Here is a 22,510-nt window from a genome sequence, read left to right as displayed (position 1 = left end):
TCTTACAGCCTGACAGTCCCATTACCTTGTTTTGTTACTTTCTAAAAATAAGCCTTTCATTATTGTCACTCCATTTGCTTCTCCTCTCACTCACTGCTGATCCACAGTAAGCTTACACTGATCCCCCCCCCTCTCCTCAGGTCAGCAGTAACTGACTGCCAGTCTGCTGCTGGTAGCCCAACGGCCAGGTGGACAAGTATGAAACATCAGTTTTGTGGAGGTTTCTACAGGTGAAGGATCAGCTCAACGTGCGACAAAAAAGTTAAACCTGACCTAGTTACGCCCCCTTTTCCTGCTTTGACATCCTGACGCAGGTCAGATTCAACAATACAGCTGGATAAATGTCTTGTTTTAAAAAAGCCCTTTGGACGGAGGCCTGCTAACCTGTAGTTATTAATAATTCACCGTGTAAAGAGAAGTCATCGCTTCTCTCCTCGTACATGTGTCCCCCTCTGGCCCTTCACCCAGGAATCAGAGAGGAAAACATTTTACACAGCGACTGAAAATACTTGAATGAGTCGCTGTGAGAAAGCATTAAATTGAATGCTACTGATATAAAAGATGCTTTACACAATGTCTGTTGGTATAAACACTCTGCTTGTGTGTACAGCACCATGATGAACCTGCTTCATTAATTTGCCGCTGCCCTCAAGGCCAAATGTGACCTGAGCGTGAACATGACATTTAAACAAACTAATTAATTCTGCCTTTCTATACAGTATGTAAATGTGAACATATAGAGGGTGAATAAAAGGCCTAAACATTACACAGACATAAATCACTGTTTGGTATACAACATTATCCCCTGAGGGATTACTGGACTTTATGAGGATTTTGCTTCACACATAATGAGAAACAGATGCAAAACAGCTGCATGGTAAAATTCATGTTCACAAGAGCTGCAGCAGCGGTTTCAGCAGCTCATATTTTGTCTCCGCAAACTGAGGCAGCACACATACGCGCGCACGCACGCACGCACGCGCACACACACACACACACACACACACACACACACACACACACACACACACACACACACACACACACACACACACACACACACACACACAAAAATGTATTTACCATATCAGGATTTCCGCAATTACGATCGAACCCCTCCCCTCCCCCACGCTGAGATCACAGCTATTGATGAAACAAGTTGCTGCTGGAAGTTGGGCAAAACACACAGCAGGTACAACTGGTGATTATGAAACCAACTTCAGCCTGCAGTCCAACAGTGATTTTTCTTCCCCCCCCCTCACACATCAGCCCCTGATTGTGACTGATTGGGCTGTTTGTCTCGACTTTTTACCAACTATTTTTCTGCGACATTGCAACATGCTGTCATCAGTGGATCTCCTGCTGAGCTGAATCACAAAGACCCTGACACATCTTATGTGACGCGACTCAGCTCGACATCCGTTTAGATACAAGGTGACGGTTTAAAACAGGTGCCTCTGTCCTTAAGTATCTGGTATTTGCTGTGTATTATAGCACCACTGCAGCATAAAAGATGTAACAGCTGCTTAGCTGAGGCAATTAGACGGAAAATATGGGACGTGTAAAATAAAGCGTTACCAAATTGAGATTTCATGATCTGAAAAGGAACTATGGGCAGTTTTCATCTCATACCAGAGCAAAGAACATTTCAAGGTCACACAATGGTACCCACCTACCGCTTTGTCCAGGGATGTAAAGAGAGATGTGTGGCTGGAGGAAGGAAGATAGACAAGATAAAAGGTGCGGTCGATAGAGGTGGAGGGATGAAACGAGGATACACACAGAGCAGATATCAGAGGAGAGAATGAGACACTTGGTTAACGTGTAATTGCATCTGGATGGAAGGAAAGATGGCTGCCAAAGCGCTGACATTTCGCACAAAGAAATAGAAGACTCAGTTCCCTGCGCACACACACACACACATTTCCGTATAAATACACAAGTAAAGAGGCAAACAGACAAGGGAGAGCAGAAAGTAGAGTCAAAGAACAACAAGGCTGGATCCCACGACAAACAAGGGCAGCAGACGAATGATGAAAGTCCGTGACGAAACAGAAAATAAAAGGAGGAAAAACACTCCATAATGACAACTGGTTATAAAAAAAAAGGATTAGCAGAGAAATGCAATGTACAGAGAAAAGAGCAGGTGCAAAATAAATATTTAAAAGAGTCCGCTGGAGGAAGTGGGGGTGGGGGGCATGTTTGGACCGAAAGTGTGAAAATGTTGTTAGCTTCAGAGTGAGACTGGATTTTCTATGAAGGGGGGAAAAAAGGGCAGAAAATCACTATGTTGAATCATTTACACCAGAGGACGGTGATGCGACCAGACTGGATGGCATGCATATTTATGGATTTGCATGAGAGGGAGACAGAAATAAAAAGACAGAGAAATGGAGGAAAAAGTGAGAAAAGTGAGATTTCTTTGATTTTTCAAGAAAAAAAAAAAAGAAGGACAAAGACAGAAAACGAAGGTGCTGCATGTGAAGAAGGAGAAGGCGTACAAACGCCGACAGGGGCAGTAGACAAAGTGACACATACAGATAACAGATGCTGTAAATGGTAAAAAAAAAAAACACATTGCACATTTGTCATTACAACAGCTCCACATAAGATGAGTCTGTTTCCACAAGGGTTTGTGTCTTTTATGGGAATACGCAGCAGCGTTTTTAAACGCTAAATAACTATACAGTTTATGTGTACTTCTGAGTTGTTGGTGGGAGGACAATACCCCTGGGCGTGTTTACTGTGTGTATTTGTGGGACCATCTTGGATTTTCTTTGTGCTGGGCAGAAATATTTCCAAACATCCAGCGCAGCATCCTCTCTTCCCTCGGTGCTGAGGCTGCTGAAGTGAACTCGAAGAATGGCTGCTACGATGTTAGCATTACATGAACACTAATGGTAGGAGCGGACACAGGAAATATATTGAGAGAAGAAATGAATGAATTAGCATTAAAACGACACTCTTATATTAAGTGTGTAGGTTACACATTAATTGCTAATGTTATTTATTCTTATTCCTACGACAGCTAAAAGATTTCGCTCATTCAATGGATGCTAATCTCAGACTCTCTGAAGTGGTGAGCCGAAACTGTTTTCCAGTGACAGGTAAAAAGATGTGCAATGACAAGACCAGCAAGACCAACAAGGAATCTCTGAACACAATACAAAGTCAGCAGATGAAAAAACACGAGATAAAATACAACGAAACAGCAGCATAAAGCCCAGTGGTAACATAAGAGCTGATCAGATGTCAGAGACAGTGGCAGCAGACCCACCACAACGGGGAGGAACCAAAGCCAAGACGCAAAAACCACAAAAGTTCAATCACTGTTTCAATTCAACTCAGACTCTGGAGCAATGAAAGACAACAGCAGATGGAAGAATAGATCATTCAGTAGGGATGGGAGCCTTATGGATAAAACGCTATATCATGGCATATGGAATTTTTTTAAACCACAATTTTGATATATTTTAGGTTTTATTGAAAACAACTGTCTCAGGCTCATGAGAAAAGGTTTTGTGATTATGTTCAAGCGTCAGGAGCACAACTCCAGCTAACCATGAGCTCCTCTCAAGGGAGGTGCTGAGGACGGCCTCAGAGAGATTTCTTGATCATTTACTCTGGGATGTAAGTTAATCGTCTGGGAATTAATAGAGAAGTTGGGATAAACAATAATAATAAAATATGGGAAAAACAATCAGACAAAAACGTGGGTAGTGCAAAAGCATTAAATAAGTCCAGTGTTGCCATAACTCCGCCGGCCTTTTAGATATCAGATATCAAAGAGGTAGATAGATAAATACTTTATTAATACCTTGGAGAAATTCAAAAGAGATAAAGATAAAGATAAGAGATAGCTACTATGGTATAAACGAAATAGTCAAATCTTTAAGAGGAACAAATTTATCCATCCATCCATTTTCTATACCGCTTATCCAGGGGGCTGACATTGGGCAAGGTCGCCAGTCTATCGCAGGGAACAAATTTATATTGGCTTCAATTTTATTTTCTGTGTCTTTGCTTATGTTTGCCATGTTGAGATATTTATCAATGTCAAAAAAAATATATATATATATATTGATTTCATCACTAACGTCCAGCCCTGTGAGGGCAGATGACTTCTGAAACAATGAAGATGCTGACTGTTGTTTTTTTAACAATGCTGACGACACCGCGGAGCAGAAAGAGACCAGCGGTAGCAGTAGCAGAGCAGAGGATTCACATATGACGTCTGCTCTGACAGAAACTGGATGACACAAAACAAGGGGCCACTGAACCCTTATCTCTAAAGCCACGCCGTTCTGCGTGTTCAGATAAGCTCCCTGTCAGCATCACTCACACACAAACACACAAAATCACATCCGGGGAAGCCGGGATAGCTGCGGCATGAGTGCGAGTAACCCCAATTCATGTCATCGAACAGCAGAGGAGCACCAAATCTGCTCTGACAGGCCCTCACCATTAGCTGTGGTGAGGCTAAATAGGTCCGCTTATTCAGGCTACCTGATGGAAAGTCAGCACGGCTTACATAAGGGAAATACCTGCCCGTGTGTTCGTGTGAGGGCCAAGGGAGACGCTGAGGCGTGAGTGAGCGCACAGTTGCGTCTTTCAGAAGAGGTGGGAGGGAAGTAATTCATCTTCCTCTTACATAAATAGCTCAGTCCGGGGGGAACAGGAACGGTTTCTACACTGTAGAATCATAAAGACTCTACAGCCAGAGGGACGCGCACAATGGACGGAGGCAGGAGGGGAGGGAGATTAAAGAAAGAGGGGGACACCAGCTGGAGTAGATTCAGGCGATTTTGTAAGGCCACCTCCATTTCAGAGAGAAAAAGCAAGGGATTCAGTGTGTGTGTGTGTGTGTGTGAGACCAGGCCAAGACTCTTGCAGAGAGGGAAACAGTGTGACACTGAGGTTGAATTATTCATCCAAGGTTCCGTCCACTGAAATATTGATGCTCAGACAATCCTCTACACATCTCTGCCTCATTTTCTCTCACCCACATTCCTTTATTTCTATAGGCAACTATTTGTTCATTACAGTTGTGACCAGGGGAAAAAAAACAAAACAGGGAAAAAGAAATGAATCTGGATCGTAGAGAGCAGGAAATAGAGATATCACGTCCCTGGATTTGTTCTTTCTCTCTCTCTCTCTCTCTCTCTCTCTCACTCACACACACACACACACACACACACACACACACAGACATCAAATGAGAAAGTGAGAGGGGAAAAAATGAGTTAAAGGAGAAAAGAGGAGCTGGGGAGTAAGAAGAAGAGGCACAGAAGTATAAAAAGAGAAGAACGATCAGGAGAGTGTGAGAAACAGAGAAGAAAGTGACAAATAGAAGTGAAGTGCAGAGCAGGAGCTTAGTGTGACATTTGGCGAAATTAACTCTTTTGCAGATCAAAAGGAGGAGAACCGCTCTCAGACCAGTGAACCATGTGATCTCGAAGCAGTTTTAGTCAAACTGTAGTGATTCGGTTTCCACTCAGGACACCATCCGGAAAGAGAAACGCATGGCATGACATTATTAGTGGCATAAAAACACGAAAGATAACATTTATCCTAGCAGGATTGTGAGAAAGGGCATACTCATTTAATATTTCACCGTTATACTCTACAAGTTATTACCTTCCCTTCCAAAGTTTATAGTTGTCCACTTCTCCTGAATACCTCAAAATGCAGATTAAATACTCTGATCATTTGGAAAAAAAAGTTTTACCTCATGAAAAATCTGCCTGAATGAGCTAAAATTAGATTTTAGATATTATTTGTTAGAGTAGCTAAACATTTTGGAAATACACTTTTTCACCTTCTTGCTAAGAGTTAGATGAGAAAATCAGTACCACCCTTGTACCTGTGAAGGTAAATATGATCCAGTCATTACTGTATGTGCAACAACTGTTTCTTGGCTGGGATCAGTAACTTAGACTCTCCGCTGGTTGCCTAGCAACTGATCCTAGCCAAAAAAGTCAAACTCTTTTGATTTCTTTTAATGGTTAAATTTAAATTTACCTTTTATATTTAAATCATGGTAGATTAGAATAAGTTAATTCACACATTTTTACACACATTTATTTTTATTTGTGCATCATGTAAAAATGGATTTTGAGATTAATTTCTCAAATGGTTCAAAATAAAAACAAAAGTTGAAAATGAGTAAAACAAAGAGTTTATGACAAAAAGTGTCAAGAGGAAGGAGGCAGGAAAGACAAGAAGAGGAGCTAATGTAAGTACATTGACGTCTGTTGTGTATTTCCATGTATTTTACACCATCAACATCTCCCTCCACCTCCTCCAGCACTGATCTCCCATCACCACTCTCCCTTATTTCATCTGAGTGTGATTCACACACACACACACACACACACACACACACACACACACACACACACAGGCCCTGCTTCTCCAGCCACAGAGACAATTAACCCTGGCTTAATGAGCAACGCAGGGGAAACAACTGCCTCCCAGAGACAGATAAATATTTCACCAGCCTGTGTTTATACCCCAAGCCCGACAACAAGAGCACAGAAACCAGGCCACGTTCGTTCCAAGCTTGACACTTTCAAAAGTTCTGCTTTGTGTCGTGTGAGAAAGAGAGAGCAAACGCCGGAGCAGGGACTCGAGGACGCATGGAAACTATATCTCTGGGTGCATTTTGACCTCGTGAAGAAGAACATTTTAAAAAGAGAATTTTTTTTTTTATAATTGCTGGAAAAGGAAAAAGAGAAAACGGTGAAAAATAGAACAATGGATTATGAAAAAACATAAGATGCACTTTCAGGAGTCTGTTTTGCATCTTATGAGTGTGTGTAGTTATTTTTAGAGGTAGGTCTGCTGATATGCCGGAGCAGCACTGCGGGGTACTTACTTCTGAAACAGCATGAGGGAAGAAAAGCGCTGAATGAAATCAAAAGTGCAAACGCCTCCTGAACCAACGCGGTGGCCTGTTACACGTCCTCTCAGAGGACAGCGGTCATTTCTCACTTCCATCTCTGGACCGTGTTTGAAGAAAGTGGGGGTGCAGGGATGAAAAGTAAAAGCTGGGGGGTGCAGTTAGCCTGTTAACCAACATACAGTTGCAGTAATATCAAAGAGGGTGGTCTTTATAAATGCAGTAGTGCTTGAGGGAGATCAAATGAAACGTTAATGAACCCCGCGAGGAAAATCCGCAAAAAAAAAAAAAAAAAAAGCGTCCAGAAAGTTTTCCTCTAAGCACATTGAAAGAACAACAAAAAGAGAAAACACAAAAGTCAGCTAACGCCGCAGCTGCCACAAAAGTTGCAGCTATTAATGAAGCAGTAGTAAAGCATCCTAAAAATAAAAGACCAACTGGATACCAGACATGCGTCAAAAGCCTCCTACAGACCTTTTCTGTAACATTTAGATCCAAAGGGGTAAAAAAATAAATTAATTAATTAAAAAAAAAAATATATATATATATATGTAAAGCCCAATACTGTAACAAACTTAACTGTGACGTAGTGGTGAAAGATGAACAGAGTGCAAGTCCTACTTAGTCACAAAATTTGACAGTTTCACAGTCGAGCTGCCATGACCACTTGAGTCTGTGATTACAGGCTTTAAGTGTTTATGTACATATGTTGCTGCAGCTTAACTTATTGTGCAAACAGGATTTTAACTGTAAGTAAAAAAAAAAAAAAAAAAAAAAAGATTATTCTGTTTTCTAGGGGGAAAATAAATCAAATCACATGCATTAACTTGGGTAAATGGATATAGCAGCAGGTGTAGCTGTAAAGATGAAATGATTAGTCATTTAACTATTAGTTGATCAGCAACTATTTGAAGATTCTGTATAATTTTAGTCAAAAAAATATTGATGAATTGACTTTTTCCAAACAAAAATACCAAATATTTCATAGTTTCAGCTTCAAATTATAAGGATTCACAGCTTTTCTTTGTCATGTATATAATTTCAATATCCATAGATATTTATCTATAGACTGTTTATAGACTAAATTTGTGTGTTTACTCCCTACAACATCTATTACATCTATTGGTCTGTTTATCCTTCCTCTGTTTTTAGAGGATGTTTTCCATTGTCAAATCGAGGGTCTAAGCACAGAGGCTGCCCCATGCTGTTCATGGCCCAGACTTGTGATCTGAGGCTACATGAGTTACCCGACTTGGCGTTTATTTATCAGGATAAGAGTTGAGCAGCTGATAGTCACTGCTGGCAAAGGGACTGATTTACAGGCCTACTTTGTCACACCATCATCAACATGCTGGGTTTATATTGCTCTGATTAGAATCTGTAAAGAGGGCGGGAGTCCTAAATTTTGGAAGATGCAGCCTATGTGAAAAACCTGATGGCAAAATAACGCTAAGTATTTGAATTTCATCACATGGCATCGTCTGGCAGGTCATTAGCTCAGTTCCTTGTTTCTAATTTCAGCTTTTTCCTCAAACGTAGGCTGTCACGCTTCAAAATAAATCCGTCAATTAAAACAAACTGCATTTCCTGATGTTCCTTCTGTCTTCTTCGCTCTGACGCCGCAACACGAACCAACTCTGTGATACTTGGTTTCTGAAACACAAAATGTTTTTTGCGCACATAATCTGCTTTGTTGTTATTTCCAACCAAAAGAACCTGCAGATGCAAAAAGTTATATTTATGACTTCTGAAACAAACAGACCTCAGGCGGAGGCGCCTACAGAAACCAGAGTGAACACTTGGACTGACTGATGAGAGAAAAGCGCTAAGATCTGCTCTGCCATTCAGGGAAAATGGAGACACATTTACTTATGGCTTAGTCAATCTCATTATACAAGAATCTTGGCTGCTTGTTACCCCGTCCATCCGTCAGAGAGGTGATTGCATTTCCTCTCCCCTCTGCTCCCTGCGAACCAACCGTTTCCTCATGTTTGACAGATTTGCCGTCCATCAGCTGTCTCTCGGGGGAAGGTCAGCGCAACCTTCACTCCTCATTTCATCACGTCACGCTTCACTTTGAGTTCTGCTTAGAGTGATGACTGGCTCTAACAGTTCATTGGCCGCCGAGGCCTTGTTAGGAATTCGCTTAACAATGACGGCTCAGGCTGAGAAAGCAGGAGGGAGGCGGACTGACTGATGGGTGAAAGCAATCTCAAGTGGTCTGAGAGAGCTTCAGTCTGACCTACTGTACGAAGAAAATTAAAGCACACACAGCATCTCATGGACAAACACGGTGCACGAGGTTGCAAGTGTGAAAATCGAAAAAAGGTTTGCGAGTGTCACCTTTCAGCGAGGGAGGAAAGCTTTAAACGCGAGGTCGCCAAAGTGGACAGGTGAAGAAAATGACAGCAGAGAGAGAGAGAGAGAGAGAGAGAAACACAAATGAAGGTGTGAAAACGGAGAGATAACAACGGAGGAAAACTCAGGAAGAGGAGGTCTAGTGGGAGCTGAGAGGCAGAGGAACCCGGGAATGAAAGCGAGGGGAGTGTTAAGAAGGTGAGACAAGGTGAAATTGTGTTCCTCTCTTTCTCTTCCATCACAGGCTCGGCTGTTAAGTGATGTCTGACAACACTGGTGGCAGGGGAGGACTGTCACCTGAACACACTCCCGTCCGTCTGAGATACACTGGTCAGAAGAGTGTGTGTGTGTGTGTACACTACAAATGTCAGTGTTGAAGAACTGGTATCTCTACAGTGTCTTTCTCCTGCTGGGTTTGTGGCCGTCAGCATCTCTGTGGAGGAGCAGCCCCTTGAGCTCTACTAACACATGCATGAAGTCGTGTAAAGATAAAGATAAAGATAAAAAAAATACTTTATTAATCCTGAGGGATTAATAATGCTGCTGTCATGGCAACTGTCCTTCAGGCATCGTGTGTGCGCCCTCTAGTTGATGTTTTCTTGACCCTGGTTTAGTAAAGTGCACCATAAAAAAAGACTTACTCTACTTAAATACTCAGAGAGCTGCAGTTGTATCCAGGTGACTTCTATGTCTTCTGGATGGAGACTCTGTGCGCTCCACTGTTGTGAAGTTGATCAGCTTGTCCTAGCTTGTGAGGTCACGCCGGTCCCAACTGACGATACAAATAAAGCAGAGTGAAAACAGCCAGCGACGCATTCCACACGATGTTTGTGTTTTCGTGCTTTGAAATGAAGAATGACGCTCCCCCTCGGGGTCACACAGGAGCTAAAAGTAGTGATGCAGAAATCAGTATTTCCACAAGACTACATATATGTTTTCTCTACCATGTGACCCTGCGGATGCTCAACGCGGCGGCGTCACACATTTTTGCTGCGGTTGACAAAAATAAACATACCCAAGTGCACAACTCATAATCAAACCGCATTCATTTGGTCACAGTATTCATGTGTGTGTAATAATACTACAGATCTAATTCAACTCAACTCATTACAAGACCGTTCACTACTGAGCAGGGAAGTGGGGGCTCAAGGTTAACTATGGTTTGTATTTAGCAGCTTTTGTTCGTCTTAATTTTCCCCTCACCCTCAATTTTTTAATTTGTGGTAACCCACTGGTAACAACCTTTTTTTTTTAAAAATTCAACAGCAGTAGGGTGAGTCTGATCCCACTGAAAAAGGGAGGATTAACAGATCAGAACAGATCTGCCATCCCTGCAGATGAGATGGCACCTCAGTCTGGCTTTTGACAGCTGGCTTAGTGAAACAGAGCTGGGAGATATTGATTAAGGTTAAATTAAAGGAGTATTCCAGGACTCTGTTTAGTCATTAGATGCTTCCTAATCTGAGAAACTGCTCATGAAGACAGATCTGTGTCAGTATTAATAGAGAGGAATTTCTTTCAGTGCCTTTTTTTTTTTCCCCTGTGACGGCTTGGTGTGAATTATTCTGGGCTGCTGGGCGAGCGTGTGTGTTCTTGCAGTCAGGATGAGCCTTTTCACACCTGCCGCCTCCCTCTTGGATCATGGCGCTGTGACAGATCGACTCGCTGGTGTTTGATGGGTGTGTTTGTGTGTTCTTGTGTGGCGTGTGTGCGTCTGTCAAGGCCAGGTGTGAGACAGGTACAGCGTTTCCTGGCAAGACCCCAGGCAGAGGGAAGGAGGGACTGATGGGAGTCAGTGTAGGATGTAACAGCCTCTTTCAGAGGGCTGGACTCGCACCACTCCATCACACCCTGACGCACACTACACAGAAACGCACACATTTATCTACTCGCAAGCATATACGCTTCCCTAACGCACCAACAGGCACTTATGTTGTGTTTTTATTATGTAAAGTGAAACACTGGCGATAAGACGCGTAAGAAATGTTTAATTAAACACTCTACACAGGTAACTACGCACAACAGGGGATTGGACAAGCACATATACCCCCACACAATAGCCTGCTGCTTTTAATTACACTCACACCATTCACCCAACCATGCAGAGAGGGGGGGAGTGATAAAACAGGGAGAGAAAGAAAGGCAGAAACTAAGAAAAAAAAAAGCAGGCTGAGAGATGATTAAGGCAGAGACGAGTGAAAAAAAAACAAAACACCGGGACAAACAAGAACACATCATTTTACAACAGGAAGCCCAAGAGACAAGTAGAAATAGGTAAACAATAAGGACTCTGCACGCTGCAAGCTTAACGTTGCATCATATCAACCGAACGACTCAGCGAAGAACCATGGGAGACATCACCCCTCTGTCACTCCTCCTGCTCTTATCCAACCAATAACAACATCATCCTGTTTAGCAGCAGCAGCCACACACTGAGTCACTGCTGCGCACGAGGGCCCGTGATGCTCCGAGCGGCGCTCAGAGAGGATCTGATGAGACGAAAAACTCTCCGATGAATCACATCATGGATAAGGAAAAACACGCCTCCTCTGCGCCGCTCTGCTTGTTCTTATTCATATTCCGAGAAATTCTCTCCCAGGAGCTCCGTCACAGCAACGAGAGCCAGGGCACGCTTTACTTATCTGCTATAAAACTGTAGCACCTCTTCTGAGTTGTGCCTATTTGAGAGACAGGGCAGAATTTCAATGGCTCTAGATTATAATCAATGAAATTGTCATCGTAGTAAATACACAGACATTGCCTTAAAGGGGCTGTTTTTTTGTTTACGCATAATCCACATTAATCTCATCTCGCAGTTTTTACAAATAGCCCCTAAAACAGATTTGCGACAGCCTTCAAATTCTGTTTGTTCCCCTGCACATGAGAAAAACAATTTGCTGGAGCGTAGAGCTGTTTATTTGTTCAGTCTAATAAAGCTGGGCACGAATCCTCCATCACACGTTACGAGAAAATATTGAACACGGTAACTCTCGAGCCATTATACACAACGACACGTCGCATGATCTACACTTTTTGAGATGATTTAACATTTTAAAGAGGTATTCTTTTTTTGTTGTTTGTAAATGTGAATTAAATCTTTGCAAACAGGTGCCTGTTCACATCCAGCAGACACAGACGTTAGTGTTCATTTGGGGTTGAGTTTTGGTCGTCACCAACTCCTGAAGGAAATATCAAACTCTTCAGCCACTCACTGCCACGAAGTCTTCAACAACTAACTTTTGTCTCTTTGAGTCAATCCCAGTCGGTTTCAGTGTTTTATAAAAGTTATTTACTGAAGTTATTTAAATTCAGAGAAAATGTTATTTTATATAAGTCCTGGAAGCAGAAGCACAAGAATTTCAGGCCATGTGGTGAAGAAGATGAAGATGATGAAGAGCATTGTTCATATAATGAATCTGCTACATATGGTTAAAGATGTTATGTTTATTTTTTTATCTTCCTTTTCAACATGACCTGTTATTTTACTATCACGTTATGTGTTGGAATTAGATTTTTCTAACCTCCAACTTCTATGCTCCAAAAACAAAACAAAACAAAAAAAAGTTTGTACCACTCTGCAAAGCCATTGTTCAGAGCAGCCAAACTTCAATATCAGTCAGTCTACATCTATGATTCAAAGGCACATTTTACACAATCCCAATGATCCTCCATAATGAAATCTCTCCCTTACACCAGCTGAGGATAAATACAAACCAAATACCCTCATGAGGATGTTCAGATGATTGCCAAGCCTTTTTCCAAGACTGACAGAAAAATAATTACAGCGTTCCACAAATTTATTTTTTTATAGATGCGAGTAAATTATTTGTTTGACCACGCTGCTGTTCTTGGTTCCTATTTATATGGAAATGCCACTTCCTTTTCAGTGTCATATCTAGAACTCAGAAGCATGGGAGTGCTAAGGTATGAGAGACCGTCAACTTACTTCCTAACAGGTCTGTTTAGAGCGCAGTGTCTGAGCACAGTTGCCAAGTTTTATTTTCAAGACATTTGGTAATTGGAAAAGAGGCGAGCAAGGAGACACGCCCTGGCAATAATCATTAAAACTGATAGACAGCTAGATTATTATGGTGCTTCCTCACTCTGCAGGCTCCATTATCTGTCACAAGTGGTACACGCGCTGTCATGGTAATTACCGTGACAGACAGGGTGGCCTCTCGGAGCCGTCCGGCCGACACACAGTACGATTAATCAATCAAAGCTCCTCGACTCGGGGGGTTCATCCTTTAAGACAGCCATAATAATCCATCACTGCTCCCTACATCCACATGCTGATCCATCAAGTCAACATTGCTTTGCTGAGGGAGAGAGTGAGTAAAAAAAAAAAAAAAAAAAAAGTATATGAAATGGAGTAATGGAGTGATCTGGAAGCTGATTGCCACAATAATTATGACTGTCATGGTGGCGTAATGAAAGACGAAGCTGATGAGTGCTTCACTAGAGCAGGCGTGTCTATAACGCTTACTAAAAAACAAATTGAGGGCTCTGTTAGTGGACCTCAAAGGCTGTTAAGAGTTTGGGCAGAGTGGAAACGCTGGAATAAATACAAATCTATTTTAAAAACAAATGAACGCTATGAAAAAATGCACAGAAATGGAAGCAAAACGCAAAGAAAAAACTAAAGATACGTATAATTTTAACCCAGAACCAGCAGTGGAAAGAAATACCTAAACAATCCAGGAGGATCAACTCCCATCTATTTACTGTGGGTCTATCAACATCGCTTAAAACTTAAGGAATTGTTAAGTTAGCTCAAATTTATACTGACAAAATTTTAAATTTCATCAAATGTTCATACAGTTTTTTGTCATTTTTCATGTTTACAATCTTCTATTAGGAAACAACTAATAATAATTTAATATTTTGGGTAATATGCTCATTGGCTTTTTTGTTAGATGTGAAAATTGACGCTACTCTCATGTCTGTACCTTGACTATGAAGTTCAAGCCAGGAGGTGATTAGCTTATCTTAGCATATAGAGAGGAAGTCACTGCACCCAGTCAGGAAATGGATACAGCATGATACTCCCTTAAAACCACTTCTTGATATTTTTACATTTCTGTTTGTGTATGGATTAAACATAAGACACATGTTAATGTTGACATGTTAATTAGGTAAATTCAGACATAGATTTTAAAAAAATAATAATATTACACAGAGCCAGGCAAGAAAACAAATGAATGTATTCCCCAAAATGTAGAGCTTTTTCTTTAAGCTTGAGGAAATCTTTGATCTCAGTAGAAATACTGACATCATTAATATTGCGATATCACCTATTGATTTTGTTTTTTGCCATATCACCCCACCCTGTTAACAGATGATCTATAGTAGAGTTCAGCCAAAAGCTGCCCCTATTATCTACATCCTCAGTAACTGGCTTGTTTGCTTCACACTGACTCCGGCACTCACTCTCTTTTCTTTTGGAAAAGCTGTGAATTCCAGCCTCAAGTCCATATTCTCACATATGATATTTTGCCACTGTGTCCAATGTTCTTTCAAGCGCCTCATCTTTTTTTAATAGCTTTCTATGAGCTTTGACTCTGCTCTTCACACTGCATGTTCTGGGGGGGAAATGATGGGTCTGACAGCTGAGAGTTTTCTGATAATCTTCACATACCATTATAAAATATAAGAAATGGTATTAAGTATAAGAATCACATTTGGGGCTCTCATTACCTTTCAGCTCATTTACAGGCTTTATGATCTTGTCAATAGAAATCTGCCACAGATGAGATTATGATGTGTCTTTGTCCACCTCTCTATAAAAATCCTGAACAATAGCATCCGCTGCCTTCAACAGTAACATCTCTGCCGACCCACACAGGCAGGTATAAACACAGGCGCACATGCGCATATTCACACACACAGAGCACAACCCCACACACAGTATCAGGAGTAATCTGAGATATAAAGCCTCATCGATCAGAACTGCTCTCTCTTGAGGATTACATCATTGCCCAGCAAATAGCCAATCATAGCCCAGCTGAGACTGCCCGCTCTGTGACCCCATCGCCTGTAAAACTAAAGGCAATGAGAGGTGCACGCGCACACACACACACACACACCTCACATGGAGGCATTGATATCATTCTCCGGGGTATTGAGCGTCTTTATGTAAACCTGAACCACTGCGACAGTAACACTGGTGCATGTTGGGGGATTTTTGAATTGTTTCTACTGTGACACAAACATCTCTCAATTAATAACACTCCCTCTCACATACACATGTATATATTGTTTAAAACAGCAAAAGGTATTGAAGGAAAGTGCATTTATGAGTATATGTCATTGAGTTGATGAATGGGCAGGAAGTATCTGCTGCATTGTAATGCATGAAGCAATGCATTAGAAAATAGTTATATGTGAAGAAGTCATTCTTTAAAACTCTACTGCCCTTTGGGGAGCAAATAAATCACTACCTTAACTTCATTATTTAATATATGTGTAGCAGTTTTCCCATTTAATATTAGAACCTGGTAAATAGAAAACAAAATGACTCTTGTTTCTTGGGAAAAAATATTTCAGCGATATATGGACATGAGGATGCTCTGAAATATTTCAGCGCATCCTTATGTCCAAGTCTTAATGCATACCATAAAAACCAAAATGCTTTCCATCAATACTTCTATGTCTCCTATAAAATAAAGGCAAAACTCCCCCTGTTAAATCTTTATTAAAAAAAAGTGACTAAAGGTGAGTTTAATAAGTTATTTTGGAACAATATCATCATTTTCACCTATCAAACTGTGTCTTCTATTCCCTGTAATTCCCCATGACCAACACATTGTGCAACCATATGGTTCATATATGTCATCATACCTTGATATAGCCGCCAGTGGAAACCAGAAGAGAGTTGTCCGGGGAGAAGTGCATGTCAGTCACCCAGCCTCCGTGGAGTGAGTCCATACCGTCTTTACCATCCCGCGAACAAATCTTCAGCAAAGAGCCGTCCTTGACACTCCAGAGCTGTGATGGACAGGCAAACATTATAAACCAGCCATAAAGTAAATGCCACTGAACAATAAAGATGCCAGCTGTGTTGGCATTTAGAGATTCGGCTGCCACGGCTGTCAACGGACAGATAAAGGTTTCGGTAAAATAAATAAATAAATTCCTGTTGGTAAGTAAGATTTTTCAGCCACATCTTGTGGCCTGTATCAGCGGATGGAGTTCGCTCAGTTGCCAGGGAGATGGTTTGGTTGTAATCACATGACATGAAGTGTGGACTTTTGATCATGTGATAACAGCTGGTCATATATGAGGGCAGATTATGACCTCTGGTCTCTGTTCAACAACGGTTTCTTGTATAAAACTGCCACACTTAGGTCACGTGACAATAACTGTCTCCATGGCAACTGAACCAACGGCATCGGTTCATAAGATGTGCTCCAGAAAGACACAGAATAAGTGGACCTTGTGGTAATATTTTTCCATGAAACTTATATCTCTGAAGTCAAGAATGAACCTTGAAGCTCAAATTGAATTTGCAGTAACACAGAGCGTGAATCTGCACAAGAAATTACCCATGATGCACCACATATGTAATGAAACGATGGTCTGTGATCCTGACAACACTGGTGCAGCACATCACGCCAGTTGCAGCTGTTATGCAACTGTTCACATGCCATGCTGCCTTGACAATGACACATCACACACATACAGCTATATTTAACACTTGGCATGCTTTTGTGCTGAATGACTCAGATTTGTTTCCATAGAAACAGGGGTGAGATTTCAGTGTGGTTTATGTAATTGGATGTGATGGATTGGGCCATTTCTGGATAATGGAGCAGGTTCAGCTCAGAGGCCACCAGAGGGCATTAACCCTTTGTTGACTGATGCTGCGCCACCATGTGTCGCTGCAGGGCTGAACGCCACCGAATGACTTTTCCTCATCGTCCTCTTTACCTCTCACACAGTATAACTTTGTTTACTTTGTGTGTGTGTGTGTTTGTGTAGATGAACAGTGCCGATTCCAAAGCCTTGGGGATCCAATTTGGCAGCCCGAGTCCTCTCCTTCACCTCCCACTGTCAGACATCTCCTCCTCTTTCTGCTCCCTTCAGCCCAACTTGTCGCACAACCTGCTCCTCCTCCAGCTCCCGCAGCCCCTCCTGAGAAGGAGCCCTGCCACCTTCCTTTCATCTCACCCCTCCTCTGTACGCTGCAGCAATCATGATGTATTAGTAAGCACTTTATCTAAATGAGTGATACGATGTAATTACGGGGTGATCTCCTGGAATAAATGGTGACTGATGTAACTACGTTTGTGTGTTGCACAACAAATTAGATGGTTTAAGGCATCGTCGCTACTTCTCTCTACTGGTAACATAATATCATTTGGTGTGGTTGATGTGAGTGTCTTGAGGCAAGAGGCTCAGTAAGAAGTTATTCCTCACCTCTCATCTGTCGCCTCTACCCCTTATTTCAAATTAGCTCCATCCACTCTTCTTTTTGCTGCCTCGCTTTCCTCATAATTCCCTAAAGAAACCCTCTCCACTTCACCTTTTTGGATTTCGGCAGCACTTTGCTGAGGGTACTTTCCAACAGTAAAACAAGCCTAATGAGCCTAAATTCCTAGATCAGCAACCAGCAGTAAGAAATAAAAAAGGGTGAAGTTAAACGGCTGAATTGCTTTTAACACATACCCGGATCTCTCCGTTGTCGTCTCCGGTTGCGAGGCGCTGGCCATCCCAGGAGAATCGGCAGCTTCGGACACAGTCTTGGTGGCCGCTCAGTGTGTGGACACACTGCCAGGACTCACACTGCCACAACTGAGGGCAGAAAGTAACGCGTCAGGAAGACTGGAAAGCAGAAATCAGTATATCGGTTGTGTCTTTGTGTGACTTTTAATTCATTTTTACACTACAGTAGAACTGAAGTGAGTGACTGACCCCTGCTTATTCAAGAGTAACCTATTCAGGAGAAGACTAAGCTACCTGTTTCTGTAACACAGGGCAGCGAGATGGGATGGACTCCCCTTGGACAAAGTGTGATTTACTGAAGATGAAATATAATTGTCAACATAGCTGCGTTTACCTGGGAATCACAGGTAATAATAATAATAAAGAAGTTTCATTTGGTCATCACCTGTGCATGGTTGCTATGAGAGCTAATGTTGTTCCAGCGCTGCAGAAGAATTATGCAACTGTTAATAAGTGCTCTCTCACTCTCTGCTGCTGTCTTTCCCTCACAGTTCCCTTTTTCACTTTCCTCTCATCTCTGTCCCTCCTCCATTGTTCTCTCCCTCTCTCTACTCTTTCCTTCCCTTCTTTTCCCATCCTAGTCTTTCCCTCTGTGTCTCTTCCTTACCCCGGTTGCATCCTGTGCTGCACAGAAAATAACAAAGCTCATAATTAGATACTTCATTTGGCAGCCGGCTAACTATGTCTGCACACAAAGTCCCATTCATCCTAAGGTCAGCAGCAAAAGAAAGAAAAAGAGAAATAAAAAAAAAAGAGGGACTGGAAGAGAGAGATAGAGGAAAAGGAACGAGCACAATAGAACATCCTCTCTCTTTCTGTGGTGCTCAACAAAGACACTCACAGCTGAGCCTTTTGGTTTGACCTCTAGATTCAGACCAAGGACTTTGGTGTTTGTGTGTGTTTTGAGCTACCAAAGCCCCTGCTCGGTCTGGAGAGCAAGGACTATGTGACTGGCTGCTAACCAGCCTCACAATTCACACACACACCTCAATTATCATCTTTGCCAAATCCATAAAACACACATTCTCTCTCTCTCTACCATTCGCTGACAGAAGCCATGTTGGCTGGCGACCCGGCGGCTGTTCTCCACAGTAAGAGTCGACCAAATCCGAATTCCCGTGTGAAACTTGGCGGCAGTGGCTCCAGATCGACTGCTTTAACGAATGCCTGAGAGAGCGGCTTTGCATTGTCTCTTATGCTTGACACTCAGAAACACCAGTTGTCACCCGTGGTTGAATATTGGATGGAGAAGTATAAAACTAACACTGAACCCACAATCACTCATGATCCAAGGAAATGAATGACAGGGAAAAGAAGCCAGTGTTAAAGAGCACGCAGTCGCGGCACAGCTCACTTCTCTATGGATGATGAGTAGGAAAAGCGATGATTTAAGAGCAGCTTGTGGAAAACCGCACCCTACACCCCCCTCCCTCCCCCCGCCTCCTGAGTCAGTCAAAGTCAGGCCAAAGTCAAGCGCAGTGGTGTTGGTAAACGGCGGCCTGGCCAAAACTACTTCCAGACAGGGAGGCGGGTCGGTTGCGAGTCAGCCTGCCTGCCAGACTGTTGGTTCAGCAGGTCCATGGGCTGCCATTTAATCAGACTACATTTTCACTGAATGTGGGTGTAGGAGGACAGACTGACCTGCAGCTAGCTCACCAGGCCTGGGGCCAGCTGCTGCACGCTAATCTCTAAGGCCCCCCGCCTCCCTTAAGGGTAAAATTTTAGCCTCAGATATCACCCGCGGTAATGCATCCATGTGGATGTGCTCTAAGTAATAAGTTCGGAAGGAGGTTAGAGGGCACATGCCAATGTGTAATAGGTCAAGTTGTTACTAGCAGCGCAAACAGATATGTCTCATCCCATGAGTGTGGCCGTGTGTGTGTGTGTGTGTGTGTTGAACCTTAGCAGTCTTGTCAGCAGAGGTAGTCACGAAGAAGCATCCGTCTGGTGAGACATGACAGGACAGAATGGCTCCCTGATGCGCCTCGATGTCCTGCAGCTTCTCTCCACTCTCTATGTCCCACACCTTATGGCGAGCAAGGAAATGAAGCGAGAGAGATGATTCAATATTTTATTTCACACCGCTGTCGAATGCGTTTTGAGTGGGAACGTGTCTGGGCTTCACCTTGACAGTTCCGTCGAAGCACCAGGACAGCAGTCTGGTGTCGGCCGGTGAGTTGGAGAGCAGAGAGAAGCATCTGACCTGCTCTTTGTGACCCTGAAGTACTCTACCCTCCCCGGACTGCCACCTCCACACCTACAGGGGGCAGCAGAGAGACACAGAGGGAGGAAGAACCTTTTAGTCACGGATCACTTCAGCCACATAAATATCCACATTTATGGAACTATAACCTCTGAGATGAGCTCCTGATAAGTTCAGATGAGTGAAATCAGAAGGTGCTTGAGGGAATTTTTGAGCCATTTTTGCATGCAGACTTTCTCACACCGGCTTTACAGATATTCTCCTGTCTGGATAACATGTGATGGATGTGCTGTTCTGTTCCTTATACAGCATTTTGAGCCTGTGCATCCACCCTCTTTAACTCACTTGCATATTATGTGAGTGACATCAGCTAAAGACTGCGAGGGTTCGGTGCTTACAGTTTATCAAAGGCTTTTTAAAATCAGCTTTGGAGGGGGAGATAGATGATTAGTTTTGGTCTGTCAGCAGGGATATTGAATGAAAATCCAGATTTTTTTTTTTCAATCTGTGTCTTGTTCTCATTATGGCGTCCACTTTGACTGTGGGTGATGGTACCTTTGCACGTGCAACCTGCATTGTAGAGATTTGTGGTGCACAAATTTCAACCTGGGTTTTGTTTGTGTTTCTCAAATCTCTGCACAATGTGAGGTGGTGAGGTTAGAATGGACATAATTATGATAATAAAACCCAGATTTAAAAATAGCAGAATTTACCAACAAAACAACAGGACATAAAAGCAGCTGCAAACTGCAGTTTCAACAGAAACAAAAACATCATAGAAATAAAAGAATTGAGAACACTGTAGTAGCATCAACTCATCATATGACAGGGAGCAAAGGATGCTGCAGTGCAGACTCATGTATGATGTAATATCTCAGTGAGCTTCTGTGTGAGTGACACTGCTAATGGTGCAGCAGATCACAGTATTACATGTTGCTCTTTTCAGTTTTCTGCTTCTCTGTCATGCGCTGAGTTTCTGCTAATGCACCTGTGAAATTAAACTCTGGACCTGCACATCTGCCTGTGCCTGTTGGTGGGTAAGGCAGGGAAATGAGCGGAGAGAGGAGTTCAGCTGAGCTCAAACAGTGCAGGACAGACAGAGCCATCCAGATCATCTTATCTTGCCCTTGTGCGAAACGCTGCACCTTTTTTGTCTTCTGAATAGAATCTGTCATGGGCCCAAAGGTTAGAATCCATCACCAGCTAACGCCAATGTCATTAGATCACTGTACATTCACCGTGCGCCTGCATTAACATCTAAATACACACTTCCATCTCCCAGCGAGCCCATGTCAAACAGCATGAATTTGAAAAGCTTCTGAATAAGCAGCGGACGGTCCGAGAAAAGTGATGGTGTAGGCAGCTGCAGCATGAATACGGAACGAGATGCTGCGCTGCCGGAGAGGGGAGGAAGTGCTGCAGTGGACAGGGCTGACGGCAAAAGAAAAAGATGAAGAAGGAGGAGGAGGAGGAGATGAAAGGGGAGGAGAGGAAAGGGGGAAATGGGCAACAGAGCATGAACGGTGGGGTTGACGGAGCGTAACGGCCTCAGACACACACACACACACACACGCTCACACACAAACACAGACAGTTGCACACGGTCACGGCAAGAGCAGGAGGGAGATAAAGAGCTATCGAGAGCAGCACAGCTGAAGGCGAAGAGGAGGAAAAGGAAGGAGAGGAGAAGAAAGAGGGGGATGAAGAATGGAGAGGTGACGAGGCAGAAGAAGAAGCTTGTAGAGTGTAACAGGTAGGGGGAAGGTGAAAACACCACAGAGACCCGAAACACTGTGAGGATGAGCGATTTAGCAGAGCAGGCAGTTTTACTCAAGGTGAGGAATGGGGATGGGGGAGAGGAATAATTGATAGCAGGGAAGAAAAATGGGAAGCAGGTTGGGGGAGGAGGTGGGAGAACACGCCATGAATTAGGCAAGAAAAGGAAATGGTGAGGGTTGAGGGAGTGAGTGATGAAGGGGAGGAGCCCAAACAGGAAAACCGAGCAGAAAGAAACAAAAAGCATGAACAGAGGAAGAGGCGGAGCTGCACACCCTGATGGTGGTGTCCTCGGAGGATGTGATGAGTGTTTGGCCGTTCTGGCTGAACTGGCAGTGCAGCACCGTCTTGGTATGTCCCAGCAGAGTGGCCAGAAGCTTCCCAGAGGGCATCTCCAACACCTGGGCAGAGAAAACAAAGAAACATTAGCCCCACAGATAAACAGCAAGAACTATGCGCTTATAAGAGAAGTAAAGTCAGTGCATTGTCAGAAAAAAAAAAAAAGAGCTCCACTGTGAGTCACACAAGGTTCATCCTCCATGTCTAGA

General features: G+C 42.9%; 1 protein-coding gene across 3 annotated transcripts in view; it reads right to left on the bottom strand.

The window, feature by feature from the left end:
* Window positions 1-22,510, bottom strand: part of apaf1 (apoptotic peptidase activating factor 1) — a 42,648-nt gene that overhangs the window by 3,821 nt on the left and 16,317 nt on the right. For all 3 annotated transcript variants that reach the window (XM_071502482.1, XM_071502484.1, XM_071502483.1), the window contains 5 exons: window positions 22,238-22,363; window positions 20,109-20,240; window positions 19,884-20,009; window positions 17,927-18,052; window positions 16,100-16,246 (listed from right to left, as the gene is read on the bottom strand). In XM_071502482.1, the coding sequence (XP_071358583.1) occupies window positions 16,100-16,246; window positions 17,927-18,052; window positions 19,884-20,009; window positions 20,109-20,240; window positions 22,238-22,363 (657 nt within the window). The remainder of the gene's footprint in view (window positions 1-16,099; window positions 16,247-17,926; window positions 18,053-19,883; window positions 20,010-20,108; window positions 20,241-22,237; window positions 22,364-22,510) is intronic.

The sequence above is a fragment of the Trachinotus anak genome, unplaced genomic scaffold (assembly GCF_046630095.1).
Source record: "Trachinotus anak isolate AG129_WGS33_773 ecotype Australia unplaced genomic scaffold, CSIRO_AGI_Tana_v1 ptg000018l, whole genome shotgun sequence".
Lineage (NCBI taxonomy): Eukaryota > Metazoa > Chordata > Actinopteri > Carangiformes > Carangidae > Trachinotus > Trachinotus anak.
This window is presented reverse-complemented; position numbering and strand designations above follow the sequence as displayed.